The 27,128-nt window shown below is 33.8% G+C and overlaps 1 protein-coding gene across 1 annotated transcript in view; it reads right to left on the reverse strand.

The window, feature by feature from the left end:
• Nucleotides 1–27,128, reverse strand: part of TMEM232 (transmembrane protein 232) — a 179,140-nt gene that overhangs the window by 142,793 nt on the left and 9,219 nt on the right. The window contains exons 2-7 of the mRNA XM_069492237.1: nucleotides 22,057–22,168; nucleotides 20,678–20,783; nucleotides 18,207–18,364; nucleotides 13,343–13,442; nucleotides 10,724–10,894; nucleotides 3,710–3,839 (exon numbers count right to left, since the gene is read on the reverse strand). Coding sequence (XP_069348338.1) covers nucleotides 3,710–3,839; nucleotides 10,724–10,894; nucleotides 13,343–13,442; nucleotides 18,207–18,364; nucleotides 20,678–20,783; nucleotides 22,057–22,168 — 777 coding nt within the window. The remainder of the gene's footprint in view (nucleotides 1–3,709; nucleotides 3,840–10,723; nucleotides 10,895–13,342; nucleotides 13,443–18,206; nucleotides 18,365–20,677; nucleotides 20,784–22,056; nucleotides 22,169–27,128) is intronic.

The raw sequence follows: 27,128 nt of genomic DNA on the forward strand, positions 1-27,128 counted from the left end.
TAGAGTACTTTGTAAATAAATTTGTCAAAGGCATGCAATATTTACTTTTATTTGTTAAAAAACAACTTCTGTTATTTTCTAAACCAAGTTAGAGTTTTTCAGGAGCCAAAGTAGTCCTAGTTGTTTGCCCTTTCAAAAATTAAATTATATATTGGAATCTCCTACAACTTATTTTCTGTAATTAAGAATGGTCTGAAAGAATCACCGTGGCTTCCACAATGATGTAATTAGCAACAATAAGAATCTCTCATTTTCCTGTATTTAGGAGTTCTATATTAAAATACACTTGTTAAAATTATATTAGCTGTTACTTATATAATAAATATTCTCTATTGAATTTTATTTTTCTATTTATAGATACTACTCTTAGTTTTAAAATGTAAAAAAATCACAATCTTTGTCAAAGTGCAATACTGAATGAATAGGTTTTTCCTATCAGACTATGAGACAAAATAAGTTCTTGATGAACCCTCATCTAAACTTGTTCATTTCTAGGAAATTAGGTAAATTCTAAGCCAGCCTCCAGAAATCTTTACTTTATCTAGAATTTCACAAACTTCCAAACATAAGTAGGAAAATAGCTTTTGCTAATAAGGCATGCTCCAGATTCTCAGAAGGGTCTACAGCTGATTCTGAGAAACTTAGAATTTACATATATAAAGACTCTTGGTGTAGAATGGGTTCCAGAGGCTTAAAAATAACTAATATAAAAATATAATATAAAAGTAACCAATAAAAAAATACATATATATGGGAATTGAATTTTCAACTTGATATGGCATGACAGATTATTACTATCATTGAAAAAAAAATTCAAAACTCTGAACCTCCTCAAATACTGGAAAAGAATGCCCTCTGTTCAATTTCCTCAGAAATAGTCCTTTAAAGTTCCTCAACACAATAAAGGCCATATATGGCAAGCCCACAGCTAATATCATCTTCAATGGTGAAAAGCTTTCAGGAACAAGATAAGACTGTCCACTCACCACTTCTATTCATCATAGTACTGAAAGTCCTAGCCAGAGCAATTAGGCAAGGAAAAATTAAGTCATCTAAATAGGAAAGGAAAAAGTAAAATTGCCTGTTTCTGACACAATGATCTTATGTATAGAAAACCCTAAAGAGTATACCAAAAATTATTAGAACTAATAAATGAATTAAATAAATTTGCAGGCAACAAAATCAACATACTAAAATCAAAAGCATTTCTACACACTAAAAACAGATAATCTGTAAAAGAAATTAAGAAAACAATCTCATTTACAATATCATAAAAAATAAAATACTCATGAGTAAATTTAACCAAGGAAGTAAAAAATCTATACACTGAAAATTATAAAATATTAATGAAAGAAACTGAAGACCAAGCAAATAAATGTTAAGATATCCCATGTTTATGGATTGGAAAGATCAATATTGTTAAAATGTCCACACTACCCAAAATGATCTATAGATTCAATCCAATCCCTATCAAAATTTTAATGTCATTCTCCACGGAAACAGAAAAAAAAATGAAAAAACGTAAAATTTTCATAAAACCACAGAAGCCCCTGAATATCCGAAGCAATCTTGAGCAAAACCAAACCAAACAAAACCAAAAAACCAAAAAAGAAAAAAAAAAAAAAAAAAGCTGGAGGCATCACAATACTTGATTTCAAGATATATTACAAAGTTATAGTAATTAAAACAGCATGGTACTAGCATCAAAACAGACACGTTGACCAAAGGAACAGAATAGAAAGCCCAGAAATAAATCCACACATTTACAGTCAATTGATTTTTGGCAAAGGCTCCAAGAGTACACAATAGTCTCTTCAACAAATGGTGTTGGGTAAACTGGATATACAGATGCAGAAGAATTAAATTAGACCCTAATCTCATACCATATGCAAAAATCAACTCAAAATGGATTAAAAACTTAAACCTAAGACCTGAAACTGTTAAACTACTAGAATTGAAGAAACTACTAGAAGAAAACATAGGGAAAAAATTCAACAAAATTGGTCTGGGCAATGATTTCTTGGATATGAACCCAAAAGCACAGGCAATAAAAGCAAAAACAGACAAATGGGATTGTATCCAACTGAAAAGCTTCTGCATAGCAAATGAAATACTAACAGAGTAAATAGACAATTCAGGTATTTGGAAAAAATATTTACAAACCATGCATCTGATAAAGGGTTAATATCAAAAATATAAAACGAACTCAAACAACTTGATAACAACAGCAACAGAATACCCAACTGAAAAATGGGCAAAGGACCTGAACAGACATTTCTTAAAAGAAGGCATACAAATGGCGAACAGATATTAGAAAAAAGAGGTCAGCATCACTAATCATCAGGAAAACGAGAATTAAAATTACAATGAGGTATCACCTCACACCTGTTAGAATGGCTTTTATTGAAAGATAAAAGATAACAAGTGTTAGGATGTAGAGAAAAAGGAACCCTCATACACCGTTGGTGAGAATGCAAATTAGTACAGCCATTATGGAAAAAAGTATGGAGATTACTCAAAAAATTAAAAATAGAACTATCATGTGATTCAGCATTTCCATTTCTGGGAATATGTTTTTAAAAATGAAATCAGTATGTTGAAGAGATAATAGAACTCCCATCTTCACTGCAGCATTATTCACAATAGCCAAGATATGATAGGAACCTAAGTGTCCATTGCTGGATGAATAGATAAAGAAAATGTGGTATACAAATGCAATGGAATACTACCTGGCCTTTAAAAAGAAAGAAATTCTATCATTTATGACAATATGGATGAACCTGCAGTACATTATGCTCAATGAGATACGTCAGGCACAGAGAGACAAATACTGGATGATCTCACTTAAATGTGGAATCTAAGGAAATCGAACTCATACAAGTAGAGAGTAGAATGGTGTGAGGCTGAGGTGGGAGTTGGGGAAGATGGGGAAAGGGGGAATGTTAGCAAAGGGTATAAAGTTTCAGTTAGATCGGAGAAATGATCTCTTGCACAGCATGGTGACTAGAATAAATAATAAGGTACTGAATATTTCAAAATTGCAAAGAGTACATTTTAAATGTTCTTACTACAAAGAAATGATAAGTATGTGAGGTGATAGATATGTTAATTAACTTGATTTAGTCATTCCACGAAGTATACACATATCACATCACACTGTACCCTATAAATATATACAATTGTTTGTCAATTTTTAAAAAAGTCTTTCTTCCTTTGAACTCAAGCCCAAACTATGAATCTTCTTTTTCCCTTCTTAAATTAGTAAATATATAGGAGGAAACTAACATTTATCACTCAAGATTCATTTTTGTTACATATTACAAGTAAGGAACAAAGAAATAGAATATTAGTATATTTTCTCAAAAGATAATAAATTGTACTTCATTGCTTTTGTTTAACAACTTGGAAAATAACAATGTTTTCAATGCAAGGATAAACTCCTTACCAATAAAAAATTGCATTTAATAAAAACAAACTATGCAGTACAAGAAAGCACACCTAGCAAAACAAACAAAAAAAAGAGATAACAATTTATTGATGAAATGAACTAATACAAAATATATAAATTGCCCTTGCCTTTGGAACTGAGATTATAAATTTTTTTCATAGTCAACTGAGGTGTGATTAACATTTAAGTACAAAGGTTACTTAACATTTAAACACAAAGTTTTTTCCACGAGTTACTTTGGATTTATAGGATCACCCTTACCAGCATTTCTTTTGAAGCTGTGTTTTATGGACGATGAGATGTTCAAGCACGTCTTTCAACTGAGGACTGTTATTCTGAACACAAGACCAAGCAGCAACACAGTGCCAGAGCAGGTGATTAACTTCATATCCTTTGTGATTAAGTTGCAAATGTTTCTGGAGTTAAAATATAAAAATATATCTGAGAAAGAGGTCTTTGACTTGAACAAACATGAACATAAATTTTAAATATACAAATTAAAATGCATATTCTCATATACTTTATGTTTCACCAAGTTGAGTAATCTACGTAAGTGCATTTCTGTTAGAATATACAGTTAACCTGAATCCCATGTATGTGCTTTTCACATGGATCCCTTGTGTTTAGTGATATCAATTCTATTATATGACAAAAGTCTTGCATCCCATAAGGGATAAGGGATAATTATTAGACAAAATTGTACTTCTTAGACTGTGTGTGACAGGATAGTTTGAACAAAGATTTAACAGCAAATTAGGTTTTAAAATGTGTATTTCCACTTTAAAAAACAAAATGTATGCCTAGTAGGACAAGATCAATGTCTGTTAAATAATTATTTTTAAAGCCTACAAATTTAGATAACAAATGGTCTGTTTTTTTCTTAGAGTGCTTCTTAACAGTTTTATCAGTTAACTGGTTTACTAAAATAATTGGTAGATACTGACACAGCACTCTGAATTTTTGTCAACAAAGATTCAAACACACGACCTGTGATATGTACTCAGATTGTTAACTTAGTTGATATTTTGTACTTTATGTTAAAAAGAAACACTCAGAATCTAAAGAACTTTATAATTCTTATATAAAACAGTATATCAGGAATACAATTTAAAGATAATTTCCATGTTTAATATTTTTAAGATAGAAAACCAGAAGTTCATATATAAATTTTAAACTAAGACATTTTAAGTTTCTAGTAAACTGGTTAAGTCCCACAGACATGTATTGCTCTACTTTATGTCGGGAACTCTGTTAAACGCTGGAGACAAAGCCATAAGGGAGACAAAGTCTGTACAAGGCTACTGACTCAGGGGTACAATAATTTGGAAAAACAAATGGAAGGAAATCAGTGTTTAGAATGTTAGAAGATGGCATAGAAAAACTCTATTCTAAAATAATGCAAGGTATCAAACTGAGACATGTTGATTTCAGTAAATGTACACATAACTCAGTGTTCTGCCTTGTGTCAGAGCCTACTCGAAAGGTGGAACCCACATAGATGCAATTCTTTCCTCAAATTGCTCTAGGTGTTTCAGCCTGGATGCTTGAATATCCTCATGTTGCAAACTTATTCTGAATGAATAGGTCAGTAAATATGTTTTCAAGGCTTGAGATGGCTTAAATAGTTAGTTTAAAATAATACTTTTTTGCTCTTTAAATCAAAGATATTGCATGGCTACATAGACTATTCAGTTAGGTAAAAAATTCTTGTGTTAACATACCTATACACCATCACCAGTGAAAATTCCTGAAAGCATCAGGTAAAGAAAAGATCAGAATTTAGACAATAAACAAGATTTAAGCTTCGTTTTCATTTTATATGATGCCATTTTTACTCATCATTGAGAAAGAAATAAAGCACACTCTGATGTCTGGGACTGATTTGACATCATATTATTACAAGCTGGTCCGACACTCACAGCCAGGTCATTTTGATCTCCTGTTGGCCATAAACTCACAAAATAGCAACCTCAGGCAATATTACTCTGATATCATGATAAATAAACACAGCTACCTGACAATTGTTTTTCGAAACACAGACGTAAAATCACTGTACCACCCACAAAATACCCAATCACAGAATTGCCCCTACTTTTTGACAGCATCTCAAGAGAACCCCAGCTTCCTTAGTCCCTTCGCTTCTCACCCAAATAAAGCCCAAATCTTCTAATTCATTCCTTCTAACATCCTTTTGCTAAGACATCCCATGGTTCCTTGTGGTGTGTATTCTTTTCTCTCTTTCTCTTTCTGTCTCCAAGTAATACACACAATTTGCCTAACTGCAGGTGGACCCCTGGTAGCCTTTGGCTGAAGGGCATTGACATTATCAAGAGCAGAGGAACCTGCCACGCCTGTGAATTTTCCAGATCAGTGAGGCTTATTACTTATCCTCATGCATTTTATGTATTTCAAGCATTAACATGGAAATCTTGCTAAAGTTTCTTCCCTGATTTTTTTCAAAAGAAAAAATAAATTTATTGAACTTTGATAAACTGATATAATCATGATGACCATGCAATTTAATACAATCGTCATGTAATCATCAGTGTAGTAAAGCAACAGGGAGAATAGTCTGAGAGTCATTAGATGGTGCAGAGGTCTGTGTCTTTCCACCACATCAGTGCTACCCAAGGAGGCTGGTAGATAAGTGCCATTCACAAACTATTAACAAGAGTACAGAAATTAAGAACACCTATTTAAAAACTTTCATAACAATTTGACAGGGCAATTGTATACATTCAGTCTAAAAAAAAAATCAAGGTTTATGTTTTTTATGTGTTTTTCATTTTTTTAGTAATTTGTTATTATTATATTTTACAAAATTGCTCGTCTGTGATGGTTTGAAAATTAAATAAAAATTTTGGGAGATATCTTTTACCATAGTTTGTAAAGCACTGAGCACAGCGTTGAATGACTCCCAGAGAACGTTTTTTTTCCCCTCCCTCCTTTCCTTTTCCCCTCCTTTTTCTTGGCTCTTATCACCACTTCCTATAGCTCTTTCATCTCCCTCCCTAGCTGTCCAGCTTTGGACTGTCAGTCACTGTTTGTGCAGTGCCTACTTTAGGAAGCCCACCTACAAAGTGTTGTTAATCTACTGTCCGCTAAGAATTCAGATAACCACACCAGCTCGAATTTTATGTAAATTTAAGTACATAAACTTTTGAGTGTCTGCCCAGGCTCTCTTTTATAACATAAATGAGCTTTGAATGGGCTCTATTTTGCCTGCTCAGAAACAGCTTTCTAGGTTTCATTTTGTTTTCAGTCATTTTGGGGGTGGTTGACAGTGCCAGGAAAGGACCTCTCAATACAAATGTGTTACCTGGATAATAAGACATGAATCATAGGATAATGTTCCTAATTTTTTTTTTTTTTTTTTTTTTTGAGACAGAGTCTTGCTCTGTTACCTGGACTAGAATGCCGTGGCATCAAGCTCACAGCAACCTCAAACTCCTGGGCTTAAGCAGTCCTTCTGCCTCAGCCTCCCAAGTAGCTGGGACTACAGGCATGTGCCACCATGCCCGGCTAATTTTTTTCTATATATATTTTTAGCTGTCCAGATCATTTCTTTCTATTCTTAGTAGAGACAGGGTCTTGCTCTTGCTCAGGCTGGTCTCGAACTCCTGACCTCGAGCAATCCTCCCACCTTGGTCTCCCAGAGTGCTAAGATTATAGGCGTGAGCCACCGCGCCTGGCCAATGTTCCTAATTTTAAAGAATCTGTTTCTCAGTGTAATAGTAGCCATTTAGAATTACAGTATAGCACACAATATCCCAAATGTAGGTAAAGCCTTTGACTTTGCAAGTACTTAAAGTGTTAGAGGATGAGATTGCTAATCACATTAGGATATAAATTGTGTGTTTGCTAGTTTTCAGAGAACTATTTGGACTTTAGAACAGACGAAACTATTTAATAAAGGGTCTACTGCATTTTAACAGAGTTTAAATCTACCTTCTGCAAAGAACTACGTTACTATTACCATGTGACAACTGTGCTTAGAAAATTCAGCTTTTCTAGTGAGCAATGGACAGAGTGGAAAACTCAATCCAGCGTTCTGGCTCTGCAATCCACAGAGCTAATTAAAGTGTACCATTTGTCAACGTCAAAGGAAACCCTGTATCTGGATCACTTAAAAGGACATCCAAGAAAGAAAAGGGGCCTAATAGCAGACGAAAGGAAATTTCCTATTCTTAAGTGGAACCCACACCCCTATTATGTGTATCCTAAGGTATCATAATAGTCTCCAGAATTTTTAATGCAATTTTAGCAGCATTTTGACAAGAAATCATTTTTACTCCAATGCATAGAAGCATATAAAAATGAAATATTTTACAGGGACCACAATATGCTGCCATGGACTTTTCAGAATTACCAGAGGATAAGGTCTACATTAATAAATTCACAAATCCTCTACTATATTATATACTAATTAGGGAGAAAGGATGAATATAGATGTATCTTTTAAATTCCCATTTTTATCTCTTTTTTTTTTTCACTTTCCTTTCCCAGATGGTGAAAGAGTTGGGTCTTAATGGGCAAATACTCAACTGAACTAGAGAGGCTGACTTGGATTAAGCTCTACTGGAAAAACTGGGCTGAAACTGGGGAACTTTAAGGCATGCAATCAAGCACTGAATCAGTACTGATTAGCCAAATCAGCAGTTTTAGCAGCACTTTGGTTACACTATCTTATATTTATAGTCATTGTATCATAAGGTATTAGGAGGAGAAAAAGAAGGGCAATAAATCTGATAGGCCATAATCTGTTATAATCCCCTTATTGGATCACGTGGATAGAGTTAAAATTGAATTTAGAAGAGACTGAATCTAAGCTTTGTTCTACAAAGTGGAAAAAGACACAGAGACACTCAATGACTTGTCCCAGTCTAAACTGATATGTTCTTTTCTTTTTTTTTTTTTTTTTTTGTTGAGACAGAGTCTCACTTTGTTGCCCAGGCTAGAGTGAGTGCCGTGGCGTCAGCTTAGCTCACAGCAACCTCAGACTCCTGGGCTTAAGCGATCCTACTGCCTCAGCCTCCCAAGTAGCTGGGACTACAGGCATGCGCCACTATGCCCAGCTAATTTTTTCTATATAGATTTTTAGTTGTCCATATAATGTCTTTCTATTTTTAGTAGAGACGGGGTCTCGCTCAGGCTGGTCTCGAACTCCTGACCTTGAGCAATCCACCCGCCTCGGCCTCCCAGAGTGCTAGGATTACAGGCGTGAGCCACCGCGCCCGGCCTGTTCTTTTCATGTGTTAACATTTTTGCACTTTCCAATTCAGGCTGAGCTGTACAGTAGTAAGCTTCCATTTGCTTGCTGTGTGTGTACCAAGAGTGACAAAAATGGATTCCTTTTTAAAAAAACATCAGAATCAACATTGACAGTTGCCTGCTTCATAATCAGGACATTTATATTGCCAAGGTTTCATAGAATATTATTTAACACATTAACTGTATTAAGCTCACATGAGTTATATTTAACTCATGCTGGTTTTGAGCCCAGTGCCTTGTGAAGCATATATAACTCACACGTCTCTTTACCGTGGGAGCATATAAATCACGCACAGAAAACAGCAAAAAATAAATTTCTCATTAAATTAGAAAGGATCATTTTGTTTTTGAAGTTTTTATTCTGTTTTCGTAATAAAACACAGTGGCCCCAAAGAAAAAAATTTTTTTCTAGTGTGGCAGTCAATGGGCTAAAGGAAAAACACTCCAATTACTCCATTAAGTCAACTTAATCAAATCCTTAGATGAAAATCATTATATTTAATTGCCTAGGTTAAAGTGGGTGCCTAAATATATTTTTCAATAATCATTATTTACATTTGCATAGCACTTAATAATTTACAAAGCACCTGCTTTTTCGCAATCTTTACAACAATGCTGTAGAAGAGTTAGGGCAGACATGATGATGATGATAAAGACTTACTAAAGATAAGTAAATGGAGATTTGGAGAGTTTCATGGACCTCCTCTGGATCACAGAGCCAAGTGGCGAGCAGGTTTGTTCTCTTCATGATCAGTGTTTTTTCTGTGCTCAATACCTTACATTATATATTTACTGTTAAAACATTTCTTAAACTTAAAAACAGATACCATTTTTGCACAAGGCAATTTGTGTTCATTAGTAATTATAACCAAAAGTTTCAATTTATTTAGCAAATATCACGTTGTATATAAATGGTTCACTGGTAATATGCCATTTTCCACAGGCCCAAAGATTGATTCAGAGGCAGTTCTCTTTTACATATAATTTACATATAATTTTACATATAATAGAAAACACTTATGCTTAGAAAGTTTACAAATAGATGTGGTTTAATGTTTTTTCTTATGTATTTAATTTATAGCTAACTTTAGAAAGGGCCTAAGGGAAGCATGGGAAAACTGTGAGGGAACACATAAATAAAGAGAATCTTCCTTAAATTTCCTTAAGTATTTCAACTTGCATTAATTGTTTCCTTTGTTTAGAAATTGTTAGAAAAACAAATTTTCTATTTATAAACTATAAAATAATAAGTATGCCAATAAAAACAAAAAAAATTAAGGCTTAGAAATGCTCACTGCTGTCTTTTGGAAAATATGTGAGGAAAGAAAATTAAGACTTTATTAATCCCAAAGGTTGAAGTCTGTCTTCTGACGTACATCAGTCTATAAGATGTATGCACAATTATACTACTCACCATACTCGTGTTTGCATAATTATAGTTTGTTATATACCAAGGAATTATATAATTAGGACAGATGGTTTTCTCTAAAGTTCATTCCTAACACCTGATTTAGAAATTAAGAGATTTTTCATATTCTAGGGATTATTTTATCGGTTTAAACTATTTTTAAAAGTTTTCAGTTGATTTTAATAGCATTTTAATTGTTATTTAATATAAATTATGAAAGCATAAGAGTATTACTTTTATGAATAACCTGCATGTTACACACTTTCCCTTTAATAAAAATATAATATCTTAAAATGTTAATTTATAAGTCAGTCTAAATTATGTCACAATTTTTAATTAAACAGCTGAGATGGAATTTATGAGGAGGAAGGTTTTATGTCGTTACTCCATTTAAAGTAGTAGGGGCACATACTGACGCCCCACTACTAATCGTATTAACTACTACTCAGGAAATATGCATATGGTTGCATGAAATTAGTATTTGTGCATTCACTACTCCCCCAGCTAAACTCATCTTCAGCAATGCTTTCTGAATTGACAAGCACATTGATTAAATGATAGTAATCTTATCTGATGCATTATGCAAAAGGGTATACCCACCATATCAGAATCTATGTCCTCATATCTTTCCTCATTTTCCGCAGGGCCAAAGATTGATTCAGAAGGCAGTTCCCTTTTACATATAATTTCCGAGGTTTTCAGAATGAATAGCACATTCGAAAAGATGTTTGGGTACTTGTAATACGATTCTTCAGAGAGAGAAAGTGCTATTGTAAGAAAAACCATTTGAGAGAAATATTTCATTAATATTTTGCATTGTGTTTCATTTGTCTTTTAGTTATTAAACTATAATTAAATTAATACTTAGATGTGGAAACTGCTATACAATTCCCTATCTAGTCAAGATTTCTAATGTTATGTGTGCCCTCTGGTGGTACAACATAAAACTACAAGGTAAATAATTTGTACTTGAGAGTTGATATAATTCAGAACAGCAATTGTGCAATGGTTGAATGCCCAATTAAATAGAGTTACTGCTCAACAATGCTTGGAAGCTTCCAGACGAAAATAAATCAAGTTATAATGGACACTCTATTCATAATATATACTTTGAAATTGTAATCCTACAAGCAAATCAATGTCATAGATTCTAACCCAAAATTCTCCAGATTTATTTCAAGATATTTTTATTGATTTTTCAAAGTATGTATTTTAAATATAAGCAAAAATTATGCCATTTAACATAAGACTATGTGATATTTAACAGAATTATCTTAGTGCTGTTCTTTATATAAACTTCTAGACAATCTTTGTGTTTCAGTCCATCTACAGAGGAAAAATTAGTAATGAGAATTCTTCTACTGGACAGCTTATGTGGATAGGTAGCAGCTGCTAACAACCTCAGGTAGAAAACAGCCAGCTGATGAAGATAGAGATATAATCTAAGGCTCTGCTTAGCAGTGTTTGATAAGAAGGCAAAAGCTGGGGATTTTATTCTTATATGAAAGATGTTAGTTTTCTTGGAATATGTCCATAATAATGAGCTCATATGAGAAGTTGAGGTTTTATTTGAATAATTTTCCAAAATTTATTTGCCACCATCATCCAAATATATTAATATGATAAGTCACTATTCTGAACATTACGAGGCATTAAGAAGATTTATAATTTAATGAAGAAATCAAAATAAATAATACAGCAGACAAGAATTCCTATTCCATCAGTCTGTAGCTTCCTCTTGGTTCCATACCTCCTCAGGACTTACAGTAGTCGTGCAAATTGATCAGTCGCCACGTTTCTGCTATTACTTTTTATTCCCTCCTCCCTGACTTTTTCCATCAAATATTATTTCCTTTTTTAAAAATCTTGAGTCTCCTTTCCTTATCCTACAACATACTAATCTTCTCTTCTTTTGACCTTGTTTTTTCATGAAAACTATTCACATATTTTTATGTCAGCATAAAAATTTATAGCCAAGCTTATTTGAGCTAATTCATGATCTTTTTCTTGTGTTTAAATTTTCCCTCACTATGTATTTACCTCCAATCTGAATTTTGCTTCCACCTCTCCACTGGGGATGCTCCGCAGATCAACAATAACTTTCTGATTGCAGAAACCCATCACCATTTTTTATACCTCCTACAGTTTAACACTTCTGTGGGTCTTGATGGTGCTGGTCTTCCTGAACCTCCTTCCTTGGATGTCATCACTCCCTCCTACTTCCCTTACTTGTCTTTTACTGGGCTCGGTTATACCAATAATCCACTAAATGTTTGTATTGTTAGAATTAGTTTTACCTCACCCCACCCCTCATCCTCAGGTTATCTTAGCTGCATTAACATGGATGACCGTCAAATCTATATCCCAGGCAGGCTTCATTTATTTCCCTAGTTCCAAACCTATGTTTTCAACTGCTTGCTGAGTACCTGAGTGACCTTAAAATTTAATATGTCCAATATTTCTCCAAAATTTTCCCAGTTCAGAACATCATTATCTTTTATTAAAATTTCAATTTAAAGAGGTTTATTCTGAGCCAAATATGTGTGACCATGGCCCGGTGAGCCATGCCCAAGAAGCCTTGAGCAAGTGGTCTACAGAACATCATTATCTTGACCCTATTACTCAATATGCAAAACTTCAGCTTCCTCTTGAATTCCTCACTTTCTTTCACATATAACTTAGAAATTGGTCACCAATTCCAGCACCTTACTAAAATATGAATTTAACTTTCTGGAAATCCAGTGAGGTAGATACTATTACAGATAAGGAAATTGAGTCACAAACAAGCTCATATACTTGGTTAAGGAGGAAAGTAAAAAGGTGAATGTAGAATGGGAGTTACCAGAAGCTGGAGCAGGAAGTGGAGGGGGGAGTGGAGGAGGTGGTGGGGAGATGTTAGTCAAAGGGTACAAAGTTTCAGTTAGACAGAAGGCATAAATTCTGGTAATTTATTGTACAGCATGGTGACTATAGTTAATAATGTATGCTTCAAAATTGCTAAAGGAGTTGATTTTAAATTTTCTCATTGCAAATAAATGTAAGTATGTGGAGCCAAAAAAGCTAAACAAATGCAGTCTGGCCCAGAAGCAATGCTCTTCAACACTGTACCCATTATCTTTCATGAAATACAGTTTATGCTTTTTATAGTGACAGTCTGAGCTACTCAAAATATAACATAAAACATTTATAAGTATAAAAAATAAAAGATACTCTACCGTATAAATATGGTTGAAGCCTAAGTAAATGTTGTTTAAAACTTTCTAGGTGACCATGCAGGAAAAATATAAAAAGTCGTAAGAAAACCAAATAGCCAATCTGTCAAAAAAGAAGAGAAAAAACCGTTTTTGTGTTGCATCAATAAATGTTTAAGAACCATAAGAAAAATAAAACATTTTATTATTACATTTACTTTTGATAAAACAATTTCAAGCTCACTTGATATTATGTGCTTTTGAAATAACTTTAAAACATTTATATCAAGATTGAAACGCTGGTTCAGCCAAAAAACTTTTTATAAATCATCCCTATATTACATATAATGACCAATACTGAATGCTATTTTGTTCTATGTCCTTTAGAACAATATTCTTCAAATTGCAAGTCATGCCCCTTAAGTGAGTCATGAAATCAATTGAGAGATTTTTAAATAAAATAAAAGCGAAGAGAAAACATTATAGTATATTGCACCATTCCTTGTTTCAGTATAAAAATGATTATATATTATGTATTTGCTCGATTGCAATGTAAAGGATATTTCTTCCTATGGGTCTCAGTCAAAACAGTTTGAAAGACATTGCATTAGGGAGTGTTGAGAACTACTCTGCTTGTGCATATTAATAGTCTGCTGTACTAAGCTTCTTATCCCTTCATGAAGAAAAAAACCCTCGCAATGTCATTACTAAATAACCATTGTCAAATCTTATTTCTGCGAAGTTTAAATCACATGCATAACTAAAAATAATTTTACATAGACTACATAAAATGGAAGGTCTGCAAAAACATATGATTTGCAAGATTTTACAGAAAATTAGAAAAAAACACAGTAACTATAGCAATAAATAGAATACAAGTTGCCTAAGTTGCTAAATCATGGAGAAGAACCAAATAATAACAATAACTGTCCCTATCAAGTGAGTGTGTGTGTGTGTGTGTGTGTGTGTCTCCAAATCTTCTTAATAGCAACGCAGGATATTATTAGATATACCTGTAGAAATAAAATAAAATGAAAAGATGAATCTAAGCAAGTCTCAGTGCTTCACCCATGACTACTAAGTGAACAAGTGGCATTACTAGACTTTGAACCCAGGGAAGTGTGTATTGCTACAAAAGCCATGAACTTTCTACTATGACAGGAATTGCCAAATATCTATTTTTTTATCACAAACCTCTATCATTAAGAATAACTTTAGAGAATGCATCATCAATATTTGTAAATGTATGCATAAATTATAAACATGCAACAATTTATAGGCTTATAAAATAAAATTTTTTTTTAATGAAAGGGGTAGTGAGGTTCAATTTCCTTTTTTTTTTCTTTTCAGACAGAGTCTCACTCTGTCACCCTGGGTGGAGTGCAATGGTGTCCTCATAGCTCACCACAGCCTCAAACTCCTGGGCTTAAGTGACCCTCCTGCCTCCTCCACCTCCTGGAGTGCTAGGATTATAGGCATGAGCCACCGCACCCTGCCTAAAAATAAAATGTTTATAAGGCATGCCCAAGAGGTCTCTTCGTATTTATCACTTTGTTATAGTACTGTGCTTTTCTAAGATATTGAAGTTAAATGAGCAGGGAGTAGATGTTAACAGATCATTTAGAAGACTACTGCAGGCCTGATGCAGTGGCTCACGCTTGTAATCCCAGCCAAGGTGGGAGGATCACTTGAGCTCAGGAGTTAGAGACCAGCCTAAGCAAGAGCTAGACATCCGTCTCTACTAAAAATAGAAAAATTAGCTGGATGTGGTCGCGTGTACATGTAGTCCCAGCTACTCCAGGGGAGGCTGAGGCAGGGGGATCACTTGAGCCCAGGAGTTTGAGGTTGCAATGATTATGCCTCTGCACTCTGGCCTGGGGGACAGAGCAAGACTGTGTCTCAAAAAAAAAAAAAAAAGCAATATTCTAGATGACAATATTAAAGGCAACAGCTACCATAGCTACAGGCAATGAATGAATAGCTAGTCAGAAGAGGGATACTTTAAGATTTTTCAAGGGATTATAGATATTGAAAGGAATAAAATTAGTATTCAAAAATTTAATATGGGACAAAACAAAATACATGTGAAGCATGTCAGTCTGAATAATTTCTGCATTTATACCCCAATTTGGTCATGAGTTTCACCTGACCCAGAGGCTATCCCTAGTTATAGCTATGCTTGAAAAATGGTTTTAAAAGCTTTCATCTGTAATATTCTGAAGGCCAGATTTTTATTCAAAAATCTACCTTTCCATATTGCTAAGGAACTCTAAGACTTGCTGTGCATAATTCTTCCTGTGTCATTTGTGTACATATTCTCTCTGTAGCTTGACAACTCAGGCTTTGCCTCCTGCACTGAATTTCTGCTTCTCAATTCATCTTTCTCTGCTCTCCCATCTTCCCTTCCTTTTCCCTTTCTCCTTCTATTACCATCTCTTTTCTCTTCATTTTTCTGACTCCTTTAACCAAGTGTGAAATAGAAATGCTAGATAATATTTATCATGTGTTGCATTTTAATAGTTGGTTATGTTTCATGATCTTCCATAGAAGCTTGAAGAGCACTCTTTGTATTTCTGTCTAACATATATTAAACTGCTGTTGTTTATATGTTATTCTCTACACTTCTGTAATCAGACTTCAATAGTGAAGAATATTCTACACTCAGAGGTAGATAGAAAGGAAATAATATACACAAAATCTGAAAGGAAATAATATTAGGGAATCATATATTTCAGGCTCTATGTAACCCTGAGCCACTTCATCAAAGGAGGAACAAAACTATGCACATGGAGATGTGTGATGCCTGTATTGTAATACTCTTCAATAAATCATTCTTTCAAAAAGAAAAAGAGCAAAAAGGAGGTTTCCAGTGGCCTTTGAGATACATAATGAAAACTCTACAAAGGCAAGGAGAACAACTGAAATGGTTTCTTGCCTGGAATCAAAGGTACTTATAGACATAGGGCATGTTTATTTACACTAGCTAGTATATATTAGAACAATAAAGAGTAAGCTTTAAAATTAGTAAATCTGAGAACCAGGGCAGATGTGTAGCATCATGGCTGAGAGTCCACTGTCTGGGTTTCAAAACCCTCTCTGCTGAGATCGTGGGGAAGTCACTTAAACTCTCCATGCCACAGTGTCCTCATCTGTGAAATGGTGAGTAATAATGGCACATATATATTAGGATTGCTGTGAGAATTAAGTAAGTTAATATTTATAATATATTTAAGGCACTTATCATTGTGTAAGACAAATAGTTAAGTGCTGTTTAAGAATTTATAGCTATTATAAGAAACTGCACAAATGGTCTAACCTTGCATATAAGAAGATATAGGAACCTTTTAACAATAAAATGATATGGTGTATATAAAGTATAAGCAATATATTAAGTGGATAAAACTATATTTTATAGCCATTTTTCTTGCTATCAGAAATACAAGGGCAAGAAAGAGCAAAAGGTCACTGAAAGCAACGAGAAGAAAAGGAGATAAAAGCCAGACTTGCTCTATGTTTTTCCATTTCAATTTTTTACTTCATTTTTTTCCACTAAAAATATATTTATATTTTTATATTTTATATTTACCTATATATTGATATGTATTTCATTATAAATGTAAATATGGTACCATAAGAATGGAAAAACAAACACCACACGTACTCACCATTAAAGTGGAACTAATTAATCAACACGTATGTGCACATATGAAAATAACATTCATAGGATTTCAAGCAGGTGGGAGGGGGTAGAGGGGTGGGGGATGGATAAATTCACACCTAACGGGTACAATGCACACTATCTGGGGGATGGGCACACGTATAACTTTGACTCAAATGGTACAAAAGCAATTTATGTAACCAAAACATTTGTACCCCTATAATATTCTCAAAATTTTGTAAAAATGTAAATATATATTCATAGTGGACAGTTTGGAAAATACAGAAAAAAGAAAAAAAATCACAATCTCACTATCCCAAGATAGCTATTGGTAACATCTTTCCTTCAATCCTTCTTCTATGCAAAGCTTCAGTTCTTTTCATGGTCAGTTTCTATCATGTGCTCTCTGTATCTCCTCTTATCTGGTCTCCATAAGTCTTTTACCCCCATGTGTGTCAGAGAGCATCTAGGCTAGACTCATAAGGACTTAAATGTGATTATCCCCCCAAAATGTTCTACTGATAGACTGGTTCATGAATATTCTCTCATGATTTACTTCAAATAGTTCATAATCAAAATTGAATAAGAAAAAAATATACGCTTGCATAATCTGTTTCACTTGTTTCATATATATTTAACACAACCATCTTAAAGAAACACTTTTAGCCTTTCTTTTCTTTCTTTGTAGTAAAACCATTAGTGAAGCTAAATTTATTTGACTAATAATGTATTTTGCAGCAGTCAACCATGATCATCACATAGACAGAGTCGTATGACTTCTAGGACCTTATAAAATATGAACTACACAGATATTATTTCCCAGCTTATAGCTCTAAAATGACATAGAATATTGGAAGAACAACTCATCTTCACAAGTGAAGCAATCATTTAAAGTTATCTCTCAGCATTTTTAAATAGCAAAGGAAATGGCATTAAAATAATCCTTAAAATGGGGAAGAGAAAATCTATATACTCAGAAAAACAGTAATTATAAGTGTGTTGAATTTTAATTAAATATTTTCTTACATAGTCTGTGAAATTATATTTTTTCAAAATAGCTTCATTTGGATGTCAAGCAATAATGTGCTATTCACATTTAGTGAAGATTAAAATAAACTACTAATCAAGAGACTATTTCATAATAAATCTAAATGTCCTATTTCAATCCTAAAACAAATGTCATGTGGTTACATGTAGTACAAGTAATATTTAAAAATTTTTAAAACATACCTTTGTCAGCTTTATTTCAACTGAATATAAGTATGTCTTTAGGAATGCATCGCAACAGAGTCTATGTAAAACTGATTCCGCAACAAAAAATAAGGCAGGCAGATGATCATAATCAAAGCAAGCATGGTCCAGGGAAGCATAAAGCATATTTAAGGCTTCTGAAATATTAAAATGTATAAATTGCATCATTTAAAAATCATCCTGTTTTTCTACATGCTACAATTAATTTTTGCAATTAACTATTTACTCAGTCACCAAGATGAGATTGTGGTTTGGAAACATATTTACAAATTCTTTGACACCTTTCATATCAAGGGGTGTCTTCTGTGTTCCCTTCCCCTTAAACTTGAGTAGGCTTTATGATGGCTTCAACCAGTAGCATGTCACAGAAATTATACTGAGTGACTTCCAAGGCTACATCAGAAAAGACACCACAGCTTCTAAGATCTCTCTTTCTCTCAGGATACTAGCTTTGGTACCCTAAGCTGCTATAGGGAGGCATGTAGGAAATCCAACTTCATGGCATGAAGCCACCAAGCAGAAGCCACTAAGGTAGGAAGACTACATAGAGAAACTAAGACATGCTCAAGGAGCACCAGCTATTATACTCAACACTAAATAGATCACCAGGCCACGTACATAAGGGTGGAGAAATAGGACAGAACCAGATGATGAAAGGCAGTGCTAAAGATAATTGCTATAAAAGAGAACAGAAGAAGACTAGAACATCGAGGCAGAGGATATAGGGCCACCCCATGAAGCTGAAGGAGGAAGATTATAGAGCTAAGGGTGTGGAGAAAATAGCTCCCCACATCATCATAAGGTTTTGAGGATCTGCTGTGTAAATATCGGAGGAAGAAGAGCAGATGCTGGCACTAGAGGAAGGAAAAACCCTGACATGTTCAAGGGACAAGAAAGAGGTCAGTATGGTTGGAGCATAATGAATGAGTAGGGAGGTATCCAGGAGGCAGATCATGCAGAGCCTCTTGGCCATAATATGGAGTTAGGCTCATTTCAAGTGTAATCAGAAGTCACTGAGAATTATTTAAGCTTTAGAATGATTTCTGTTGCGTGGAGGGTACAGGTAGGACACCTATTAGGTTATTTCAGCTGTGGAGATAAGAAATCACATTTAGGGTATTATTTGGAGTACAATATCTGAATGAGTTAAAATTCTTTGGGCTATGTGTAACAGAAAACTCAACAAAAAGTATCTTTAAAATAAGGATGTTTATTATTTCACAAGATCAGAATCAGAGAGGTTCCTGGGATGGCTAAAATAGCTGCCCTCTGTATGCACATTCCTTTCATCTTCCAGTTCCCCTGATGTATGTGATGTTTGTGATGATCGCACAAGCTCCAGGCGTCATGTTCTTATCAAGCACACTAGAGAGGAACAAAGAGGGGTGTAGGGAGAGGAGGGAGGCTTTCTTCCAGGGCATGTCTTTTTCAAAGACAAGTAAACAAGAAGTGTTCCAAACAGAATTGTTTTTACATTCCTTTAGATGGAACTAGGTCATGTGACTACCCCTAATCCAATCACTGGTGAATGAAAGGGGATGGCCACAATTGATTTAGACCACCTATAATTCACTCCCTGGGGCTGGGCAACTCTTCAGAGTCACATGAAACTGCAGGATATCTGAACAAAACTGATATTTACTTGGCAATGAAGAGTAAGCAGCTGCTGGTTGCTGGTAAACCAAGAGTTTCTCTCAATACCATTTAAATACTTAATATAGGTCAGGCTGCGGATGACACTGTGATGAAGGACCATCAAGGCAAGTTAGACACAAAATAGTTCTTACTCTTCCTATTATATGAAAGCTCCCAGAGAGCACCACAAAACCCAATTTACATGGGGAAATACTCTCTGACCTCATACGGTTAACATCCTAAAATCATTTGAAAAGGCATACACATAACATTTATGATAATGATAGATGGAATTTTACCCCCTTAAGAACAATGTTATTTCATTTCTTTCTGAATTAGAGAGTCTTTGAAAGGAGACATAAATGAGAAAAGAGAAATGAAAAGGTAATGAGTAAAGCTTGCTGTTTAAAATCAGTGAAAAACAAATGGCCATTTGATTAATGTTTTATAAGTAAAAATTATAAAATGCAGAAACAAGTTTCTCTAAACTATAGTGCCTATTGTAATTGGAAATCACTGAATGACATTTCATATTACTTTTTAATTAGTTACTAATTTTAGAATAAAAGTAATAAAGACTATGCTGAGCAAAAGTTTTTTAAAACAATTTTGTAATTAAAAGTTGAGCAGTTAAATTCATAAGTTCAAAATTACAAAAGGAACTTTCATAATGAAACACTATAAGATATTTCAATAGAGAATGGCAAACTTTTCTTGTCTCCTGCACAATTTTTAAAAATTAAAAGTTTCAGATTATGCTTTCACTGATAATCTAGAAAATATTCAGGATACTTAATGAGAATTTAAGCACATACCATCTTGGATTTCTCCTTTGCATTGAGCCAAATATATTACTTCAGTCCATGCAGCAGGAAGATGTACATGTTTCCCAGAGCCCAGGGTTTTGAGACCCAATTTTCGCTGTTATGGGGAAGCATGGAAAATGTAAATCAAAATGTATAGCTTTTTATGTGTTTGTTTATTTTTATTATCCCTTAATTATGTTCCAAAAGTCATTGTATAAGGCAAATGCTCTGCAGCCACAACTTTATATTTTTGCTTTTATTATTTGTATTTTTGGCATTTTATGCAACTGTATTAGTGTTAAAATATAGAAAATGTTAATATTCTGAATAATATTATTAGTTATTTGCTGAAAATAATTCTCATTCTTTACTTTCTAGTGATTACTTCTATTTCATTTCCCCCCAAGAGAATGCATTTTTTATTTTATAGGGAAAAGTATCAAAGAAATGAGATTAAACAGAAATGGGTTTGATGTCAATTTGCTGGAAAACCTTGGCTACTTCAGCACTGCTGGACTGAAGTTAACGAACATGAGGGAGATATCAGAGTTGTCCCAGTTCCCTCATCGTGCCCACTCCAGGGGCTGCCACAAGGACCACTTAGGTGACTGGAGAGGGGCTCACTGATGAATGTACCTCCTGGAACCTGCCTGAATACACAGCTATCCAAAGTACATTCTATTTCTAATCAAATATTTTAAATGGATTTTTTTCAAAATTTTCAAATATATGGTGAACCATAAACTAAAAAATAACAACCATCACAACAAAAAAGCGTGGCTTAATTTATGGCCTAGTTTTGTGCAGCTTTTATTTCATGAATTATTCAGTATCAAAGCAAAATATGTATATACTTTCTCTGTCAAACTGAATCTAAGGTAGAAAAGGCAAAGGAAGGACTGTATTTCCTGTTCTGTTTTGATATCTGTGTGAAAATTTGTGAATCAATGTCATACTCTTAAAGAACATATTTTTCACAAGTTAGGTGAAGAATAGTTTGTTACAGAGAAAGAACAGAGTACTCTGTACAATAGAGGCTTAGGAAGTCTTTCTTTCCTTTCTGGGACATATTATATCTCAATCAACATTGTTTTAGGAAAAAAATTCACAAATTTATTTGCCAGCCTTTGATACTTTACTAGGGGCTCTTGGATGTGTATCAACAGCTATATTCTCCCCAAATTTATGGGGAGCCTTCACTCAAAAAGCCCTTTGACACAGAATTATTTGGCCATCAGCTTTTACTTTAATTTTCATTAATATTTTAACTATGCCTACTTACAATTAAAAAAAGATGTATTTATTTTCCTTTCATAGAACATGTAATCATCCACCACCTAGAAAAGGTTTCCAGTTACATACTAAGTAATCAAATGGTGTGCCATTACCTTACATCTTAGAATGTGTTTTCTAGCTATTTCCAACAATTCTTCCTCCTCTGTGGAATTTTGTGTTTGATTGAACTTCAAGATGAATTCCTCTGTGATTGAAAATGATGGCCTAAATAAAACAAACCAAAGAAAACCCCATAATAATTACAGCTATCAGTTTCAAATTTCATTAATCAACTTCCAGTGGCTAATATAACTATTTTCTAGAAAAAGATCTTTTTCAATAAGAATGTTTCACAAAAAAGTCAGCAAAAAATATATGTGCAAGCCTCCCAGATTGATCCTGTCACACTCTTAGATTGAGAAACATAATTTCCATTGTCAAAGACCTTTATGGCCCCTGAAAAAAAAGTTTCGGAGGTGACTTCCCTGAGTCTTGTTAGTGTATGCCTTCTTCATAGGTAAATCTAGCATAGCTTCAATTATGTTGAAGACTGATTTATCTCCTCACATAAATTTATGTTGGTTCAATTTAAGGTAAATTTTTATTCCCTCCATGCAAGTGGAATCAGTCCAACTGTGACTAGAGTAAAGTGAGCAAGGGAGGAAAGAAGTGTAAATAAGGTCATAGAGTTAACAGGTAGCCATATTAATTCTGCATGAGATAGAAAGCTACTGCAGCATTTTGAGAAGAGGAGTGGCATGATTTAACTTGAGTTTTAACAAGATGTTCCCTGCTATATTGATAATTGGAGTGTGGGGAGGTGGTACGTAGCAAGGGGGTGACATACATGTAGTTAGGTGAGAGGTAATGGTAACTTAGATCAAGATTATAGCAATATAAGTAAGGAGAAGAGTTTGGATAATGGGTATATTTTGACATTATCCCCAAATGAACTGGCCAATGAATTATAAATTAGGCATGAGAGAAAGAAAGGAGTCATGATTCAACTGAGTAAGTGGAAAAATGTAATTTCTATTTACTGAGATGGGGAAGATTGTTAAGAGAAGGAGGCTTGGGGTAAGGGTAGAGAATAACTTCAGTATTGGACATGTCATGTTTGAGATGACTGTGGCCACCCAAGTGTAGATGGAGACTAGGCAGTTGGAGAGAAAAGTTTTAATTTGAGGAAAAAATGTTCAGACAAGGTATATCATCAGTACACATATAGCATTAAAAGTCTTTCAAATGAAAAGGATTCTATGAAGGAAACAGAGAGAATAGACAAGTGTTTCAAAGAGAAGTGAGACAAATAAGTTGAGGGTGTGTGCAAGAGAATGAGTAAAGTGATTATAATGATTTACTTACAACAGAATTTAAGGTGGGTATGAGATTACCTATCAGGTACAACATACACTGTTTTGGTGACGTGCATACTACAAGCCGTGACTTCAGTATTATACAATACATCTACATAACAAGAACTCTTGTACCCCCTGATGTTTTGAAATAAAAAATATTTTTTAAAGTGACATGAAGGGAATAGTAACACTATGGATGTAGAGAGTGGAATGATAGACAATGGAGATATGGAAGGGTGAGGGGTTTGGGGAGTGGATGATGAGAAATTACTTAATGGGTACAACGTAAGTTATTCAGATGATGAATAACTTAAGAGTCCTGAATTGACCACTACGCAGGTAACACAATTGCATACGTACCCCATAAACTTATATAAATAAACAAACAAAAGGAATAGTAAACAGTAGAATCAATGAATTGTATTTTTGTGAGGTTAAACTTGTTGAAGTCATGCTATTAGAAAGAGGGATCTGCAAAAATAAAACACATTTTTAATAACTTAATATATTCAGAATTTACTGGATTAGTTGCTCTGTAGGATATAGAAAAAAAATGAATAGAAACCATATTTTTCTTCTGATTTCATCTGTCTCTCCTATTAGGGAGACGAATGTACCCAAAAGTAATGACAGTGTCACATGATCACAGTCTGAGCAAAAGTAATGGTAAGGTGCTCCGCAAACTAAAATCAAACATAGATATACCAGAGAAGAGAAATTAAGGAAATAACCAACTTTTTAACTTCTATCCTAAAGTGGGCATTCATTCATTCATTCAGTCAGCATTTATTGACTGTCCCCTATGTATCAGGCACTAAGCTTTGTACTTGGGATACATGGTGAAGAAGACAAATGATCCTGCCTTCATGGAGCTTACAGTACAATAGAGGAAGAGCTGAGGTGTTAGAACTCACAAAGTTTGCTATAATTGGGCACCTTGAAATGAGTAACCCCATTCTGTATTTCCTATTTTCCATTCTACTCTTGCTTCTGGAGATATCTGCTTAGACAGACATGGTGAAGGCTAGCTAAAAACTCTCACTCAATATTCATCTATGATAATATATTTTTGATCTACATGAACCTACTCTACAGGAAAATTGCAAAATAAATTAAATATACCCATTTATATAAAGTGTTGTGGGAGTTTAAAAAGGTAGTCCCTTCATCAATTTAATTTTTAAATAATTTCATTATAAAGTACGCTTTTAAAAAATATGAATATAACAGTGCTGTTTACAACAAACCAAACCTTCAGGGTTGCATAAAGAAAAAGATAATAGACTACCTCCCAACACTGTTGTCTCCAATTTTGCCCATCAGCAAAAGCCAAGATTAATTCTTTAGTGTGTATCTTTGCATACCTTTCTCAATGCTCACAAACATACGCCAACATATATGCACACTTTACCAAAACTTCCGGGGTGCAGCAAAAGTAGTACTAAGAAGAAAATTTTAGCCTACATTAAATAAAGAAAGATTGCAAATAAAAAACTTAAATTATGCTTCAACTAACTAGAAAAAGAATAACTAATGCTAAAGTTAACATAAGGAAGTAGATAATAAAGATTAGATTAGAAATAAGTCAAATAAAAAATAGAAAAACAATAGGAAAAAACAAGCAAACTAAGAGTTGCTTTTTTTGAAAAGATAAACCAAATTGACAAACCCTTAACTAGAATAACCAAGAAAATCAGAGAGAATTCAAATAAATAAAATCAGAAATGAAAGAGGATACATTACAATGGATGCCTCAGAAATAAAAAGGATCATAAAACTATTATGAATAATTATACACCAATGAATTGGATGACCTAGAAAAAGTGGATAAATTCCTAGAAATATACAACCCATCAAAACAGAATCAATAAAAAATACAAAGGCTAAATAGACCAATCATAAATAAGGAGATTAGATCAGTAATCAAAAACTTCCCAACAAAGAAAAGTCCAGAACCAGGTGGTTTTGTGGATAAATTTGACCAAACATTCAAAGACGAAGTAAATTGTGGTATATGTATACCATAATAATGGTGATATAGAATCCCTTTTGTTCTCCTAGATAGAGTTGGAACCCATTCTATTAAGTGAAGTATCCCAAGAATGGAAAAACAAACACCACATGTACTCAGCAAATTGGTTTCCCTGATCATCACCTAAGTGCACATTTGGGAATAACACCAATTGGGTATCGGACTGAGGTGGGGGGTGGGGAGAGGGGATGGGTGTATACCTACATGATGAGTGCATTGGGCACCGTCTGGGGAATGGTCACGCTTGAATGTTCTGACTCGGGAGGATGGGTGGGACATGGGCAATAACTTGAACTTTTGTACCCCCAAAATAAGCTGAAATAAAAAAAAAACACTGAAATTATAAAACATCTTCTATAAAGGAAATTACAGAATACACAAAAAGAAAACATAGAAGACATAGAAAGATATCCTATGCCCATGGATTGGAAAAATTAGACTTGTTAAAATGTCTATATTACCCAAAGTGATCCATGGGTTCAATTAAATTCCTATCAAATCCCAATGGCATTCTTTACAGAAATAGAACAAACAATTCTAAAATTCATATGGAACCACAAAAACCTTGAATAGCCACAGCAACCTTGAGCAAGAAGAACAAAACTGGAGGCATCACATTTCCTGACTTCAAAATATTACAAAGCTACAGTAATTAAAACAGTATAGTAGTACTGGTAATAAAACAGACATAGAGACTAATGGAACAGAAGAGAAAACCCAGAGATAAATCCATGTATTCACAGTCAACAGAGCCTTGACACAGTACCAAGAATATACAAGAAGGAAAGAACAGTCTCTTCAATAAATGCTGTTGAGAAAACTGAATATCTACATGCAGAAGAATATAATTGAATACTTACGCCATATTTTAAAAAATCAACTCAAAAACGTTTAAAGACTTAAATGTAGAACCTGAAACTATAGAACTGTTGGAAGAAAACATAGGGAACAAGCATCTCAAAATTGGTCTGGACAACAATTTCTTGGCTATGAACCCAAAAGCACAGGTAATAAAAGGTAAAAAGACAAATGGGATTGCATCAAACTAAAAGTCTTCTGCACAGTAAAAGAAATAATCAACAGAGTGAAAAGGAAACTTACAGATTGAGAGACAATATTTGTAAACCACACATTTTATAGAGTGTTAGTACACAAAATATATAAGAAACTGAAACAAATCAATGGCAAAAAATGACTTGATTAAAAAATAGGCAGAAGACCTGAACAGCCATTTCTCAAAAGAAAACATACAAAGGGCCAGCAGGCATATGAAAAGGTTTTGTTTTATGTTCTTTTTTACCTTTTGTTTTTCTTTTTTCTTTAGTTTATTTTCACTATTTTAAATTATCAGCAGTATTTTTCACAATTTGCTGTGATATGTATTTTCAAATACTAAAGGTATTAATTCAAATACAAATCAGAAAGTTCTTATTTGTTTTATACATTTTTTTTTGGAATTTGCACAAAAGTGAATTATCACAACACTGACTTTGTTGGCAAGCATTGTGTTTGTACATAAAAACGTTTGAAACTTCCTAAGTACATAAGAGATGTCCTTTTTGTACATCTGCTTTTGTGAAAGATAAAATTTCTCAAGATCTCGGTTCTTCCCCAAAAATAGAAACATGGGGAAGAGACTTAAACAGGTAGTTCACAACAGGAGAAATACAAATGGCCAATAAATACGTGAAAAAATGATCAACATAATAAATAGGAAAATGCAAATTAAAACCATAATGAGATGATACTACACATTCACTGGAATGGGTAACATTTAAAACAATGGCAATACCAG

This window comes from Eulemur rufifrons, chromosome 17 (genome assembly GCF_041146395.1).
Source record: "Eulemur rufifrons isolate Redbay chromosome 17, OSU_ERuf_1, whole genome shotgun sequence".
Classification (NCBI taxonomy): Eukaryota; Metazoa; Chordata; class Mammalia; order Primates; family Lemuridae; genus Eulemur; species Eulemur rufifrons.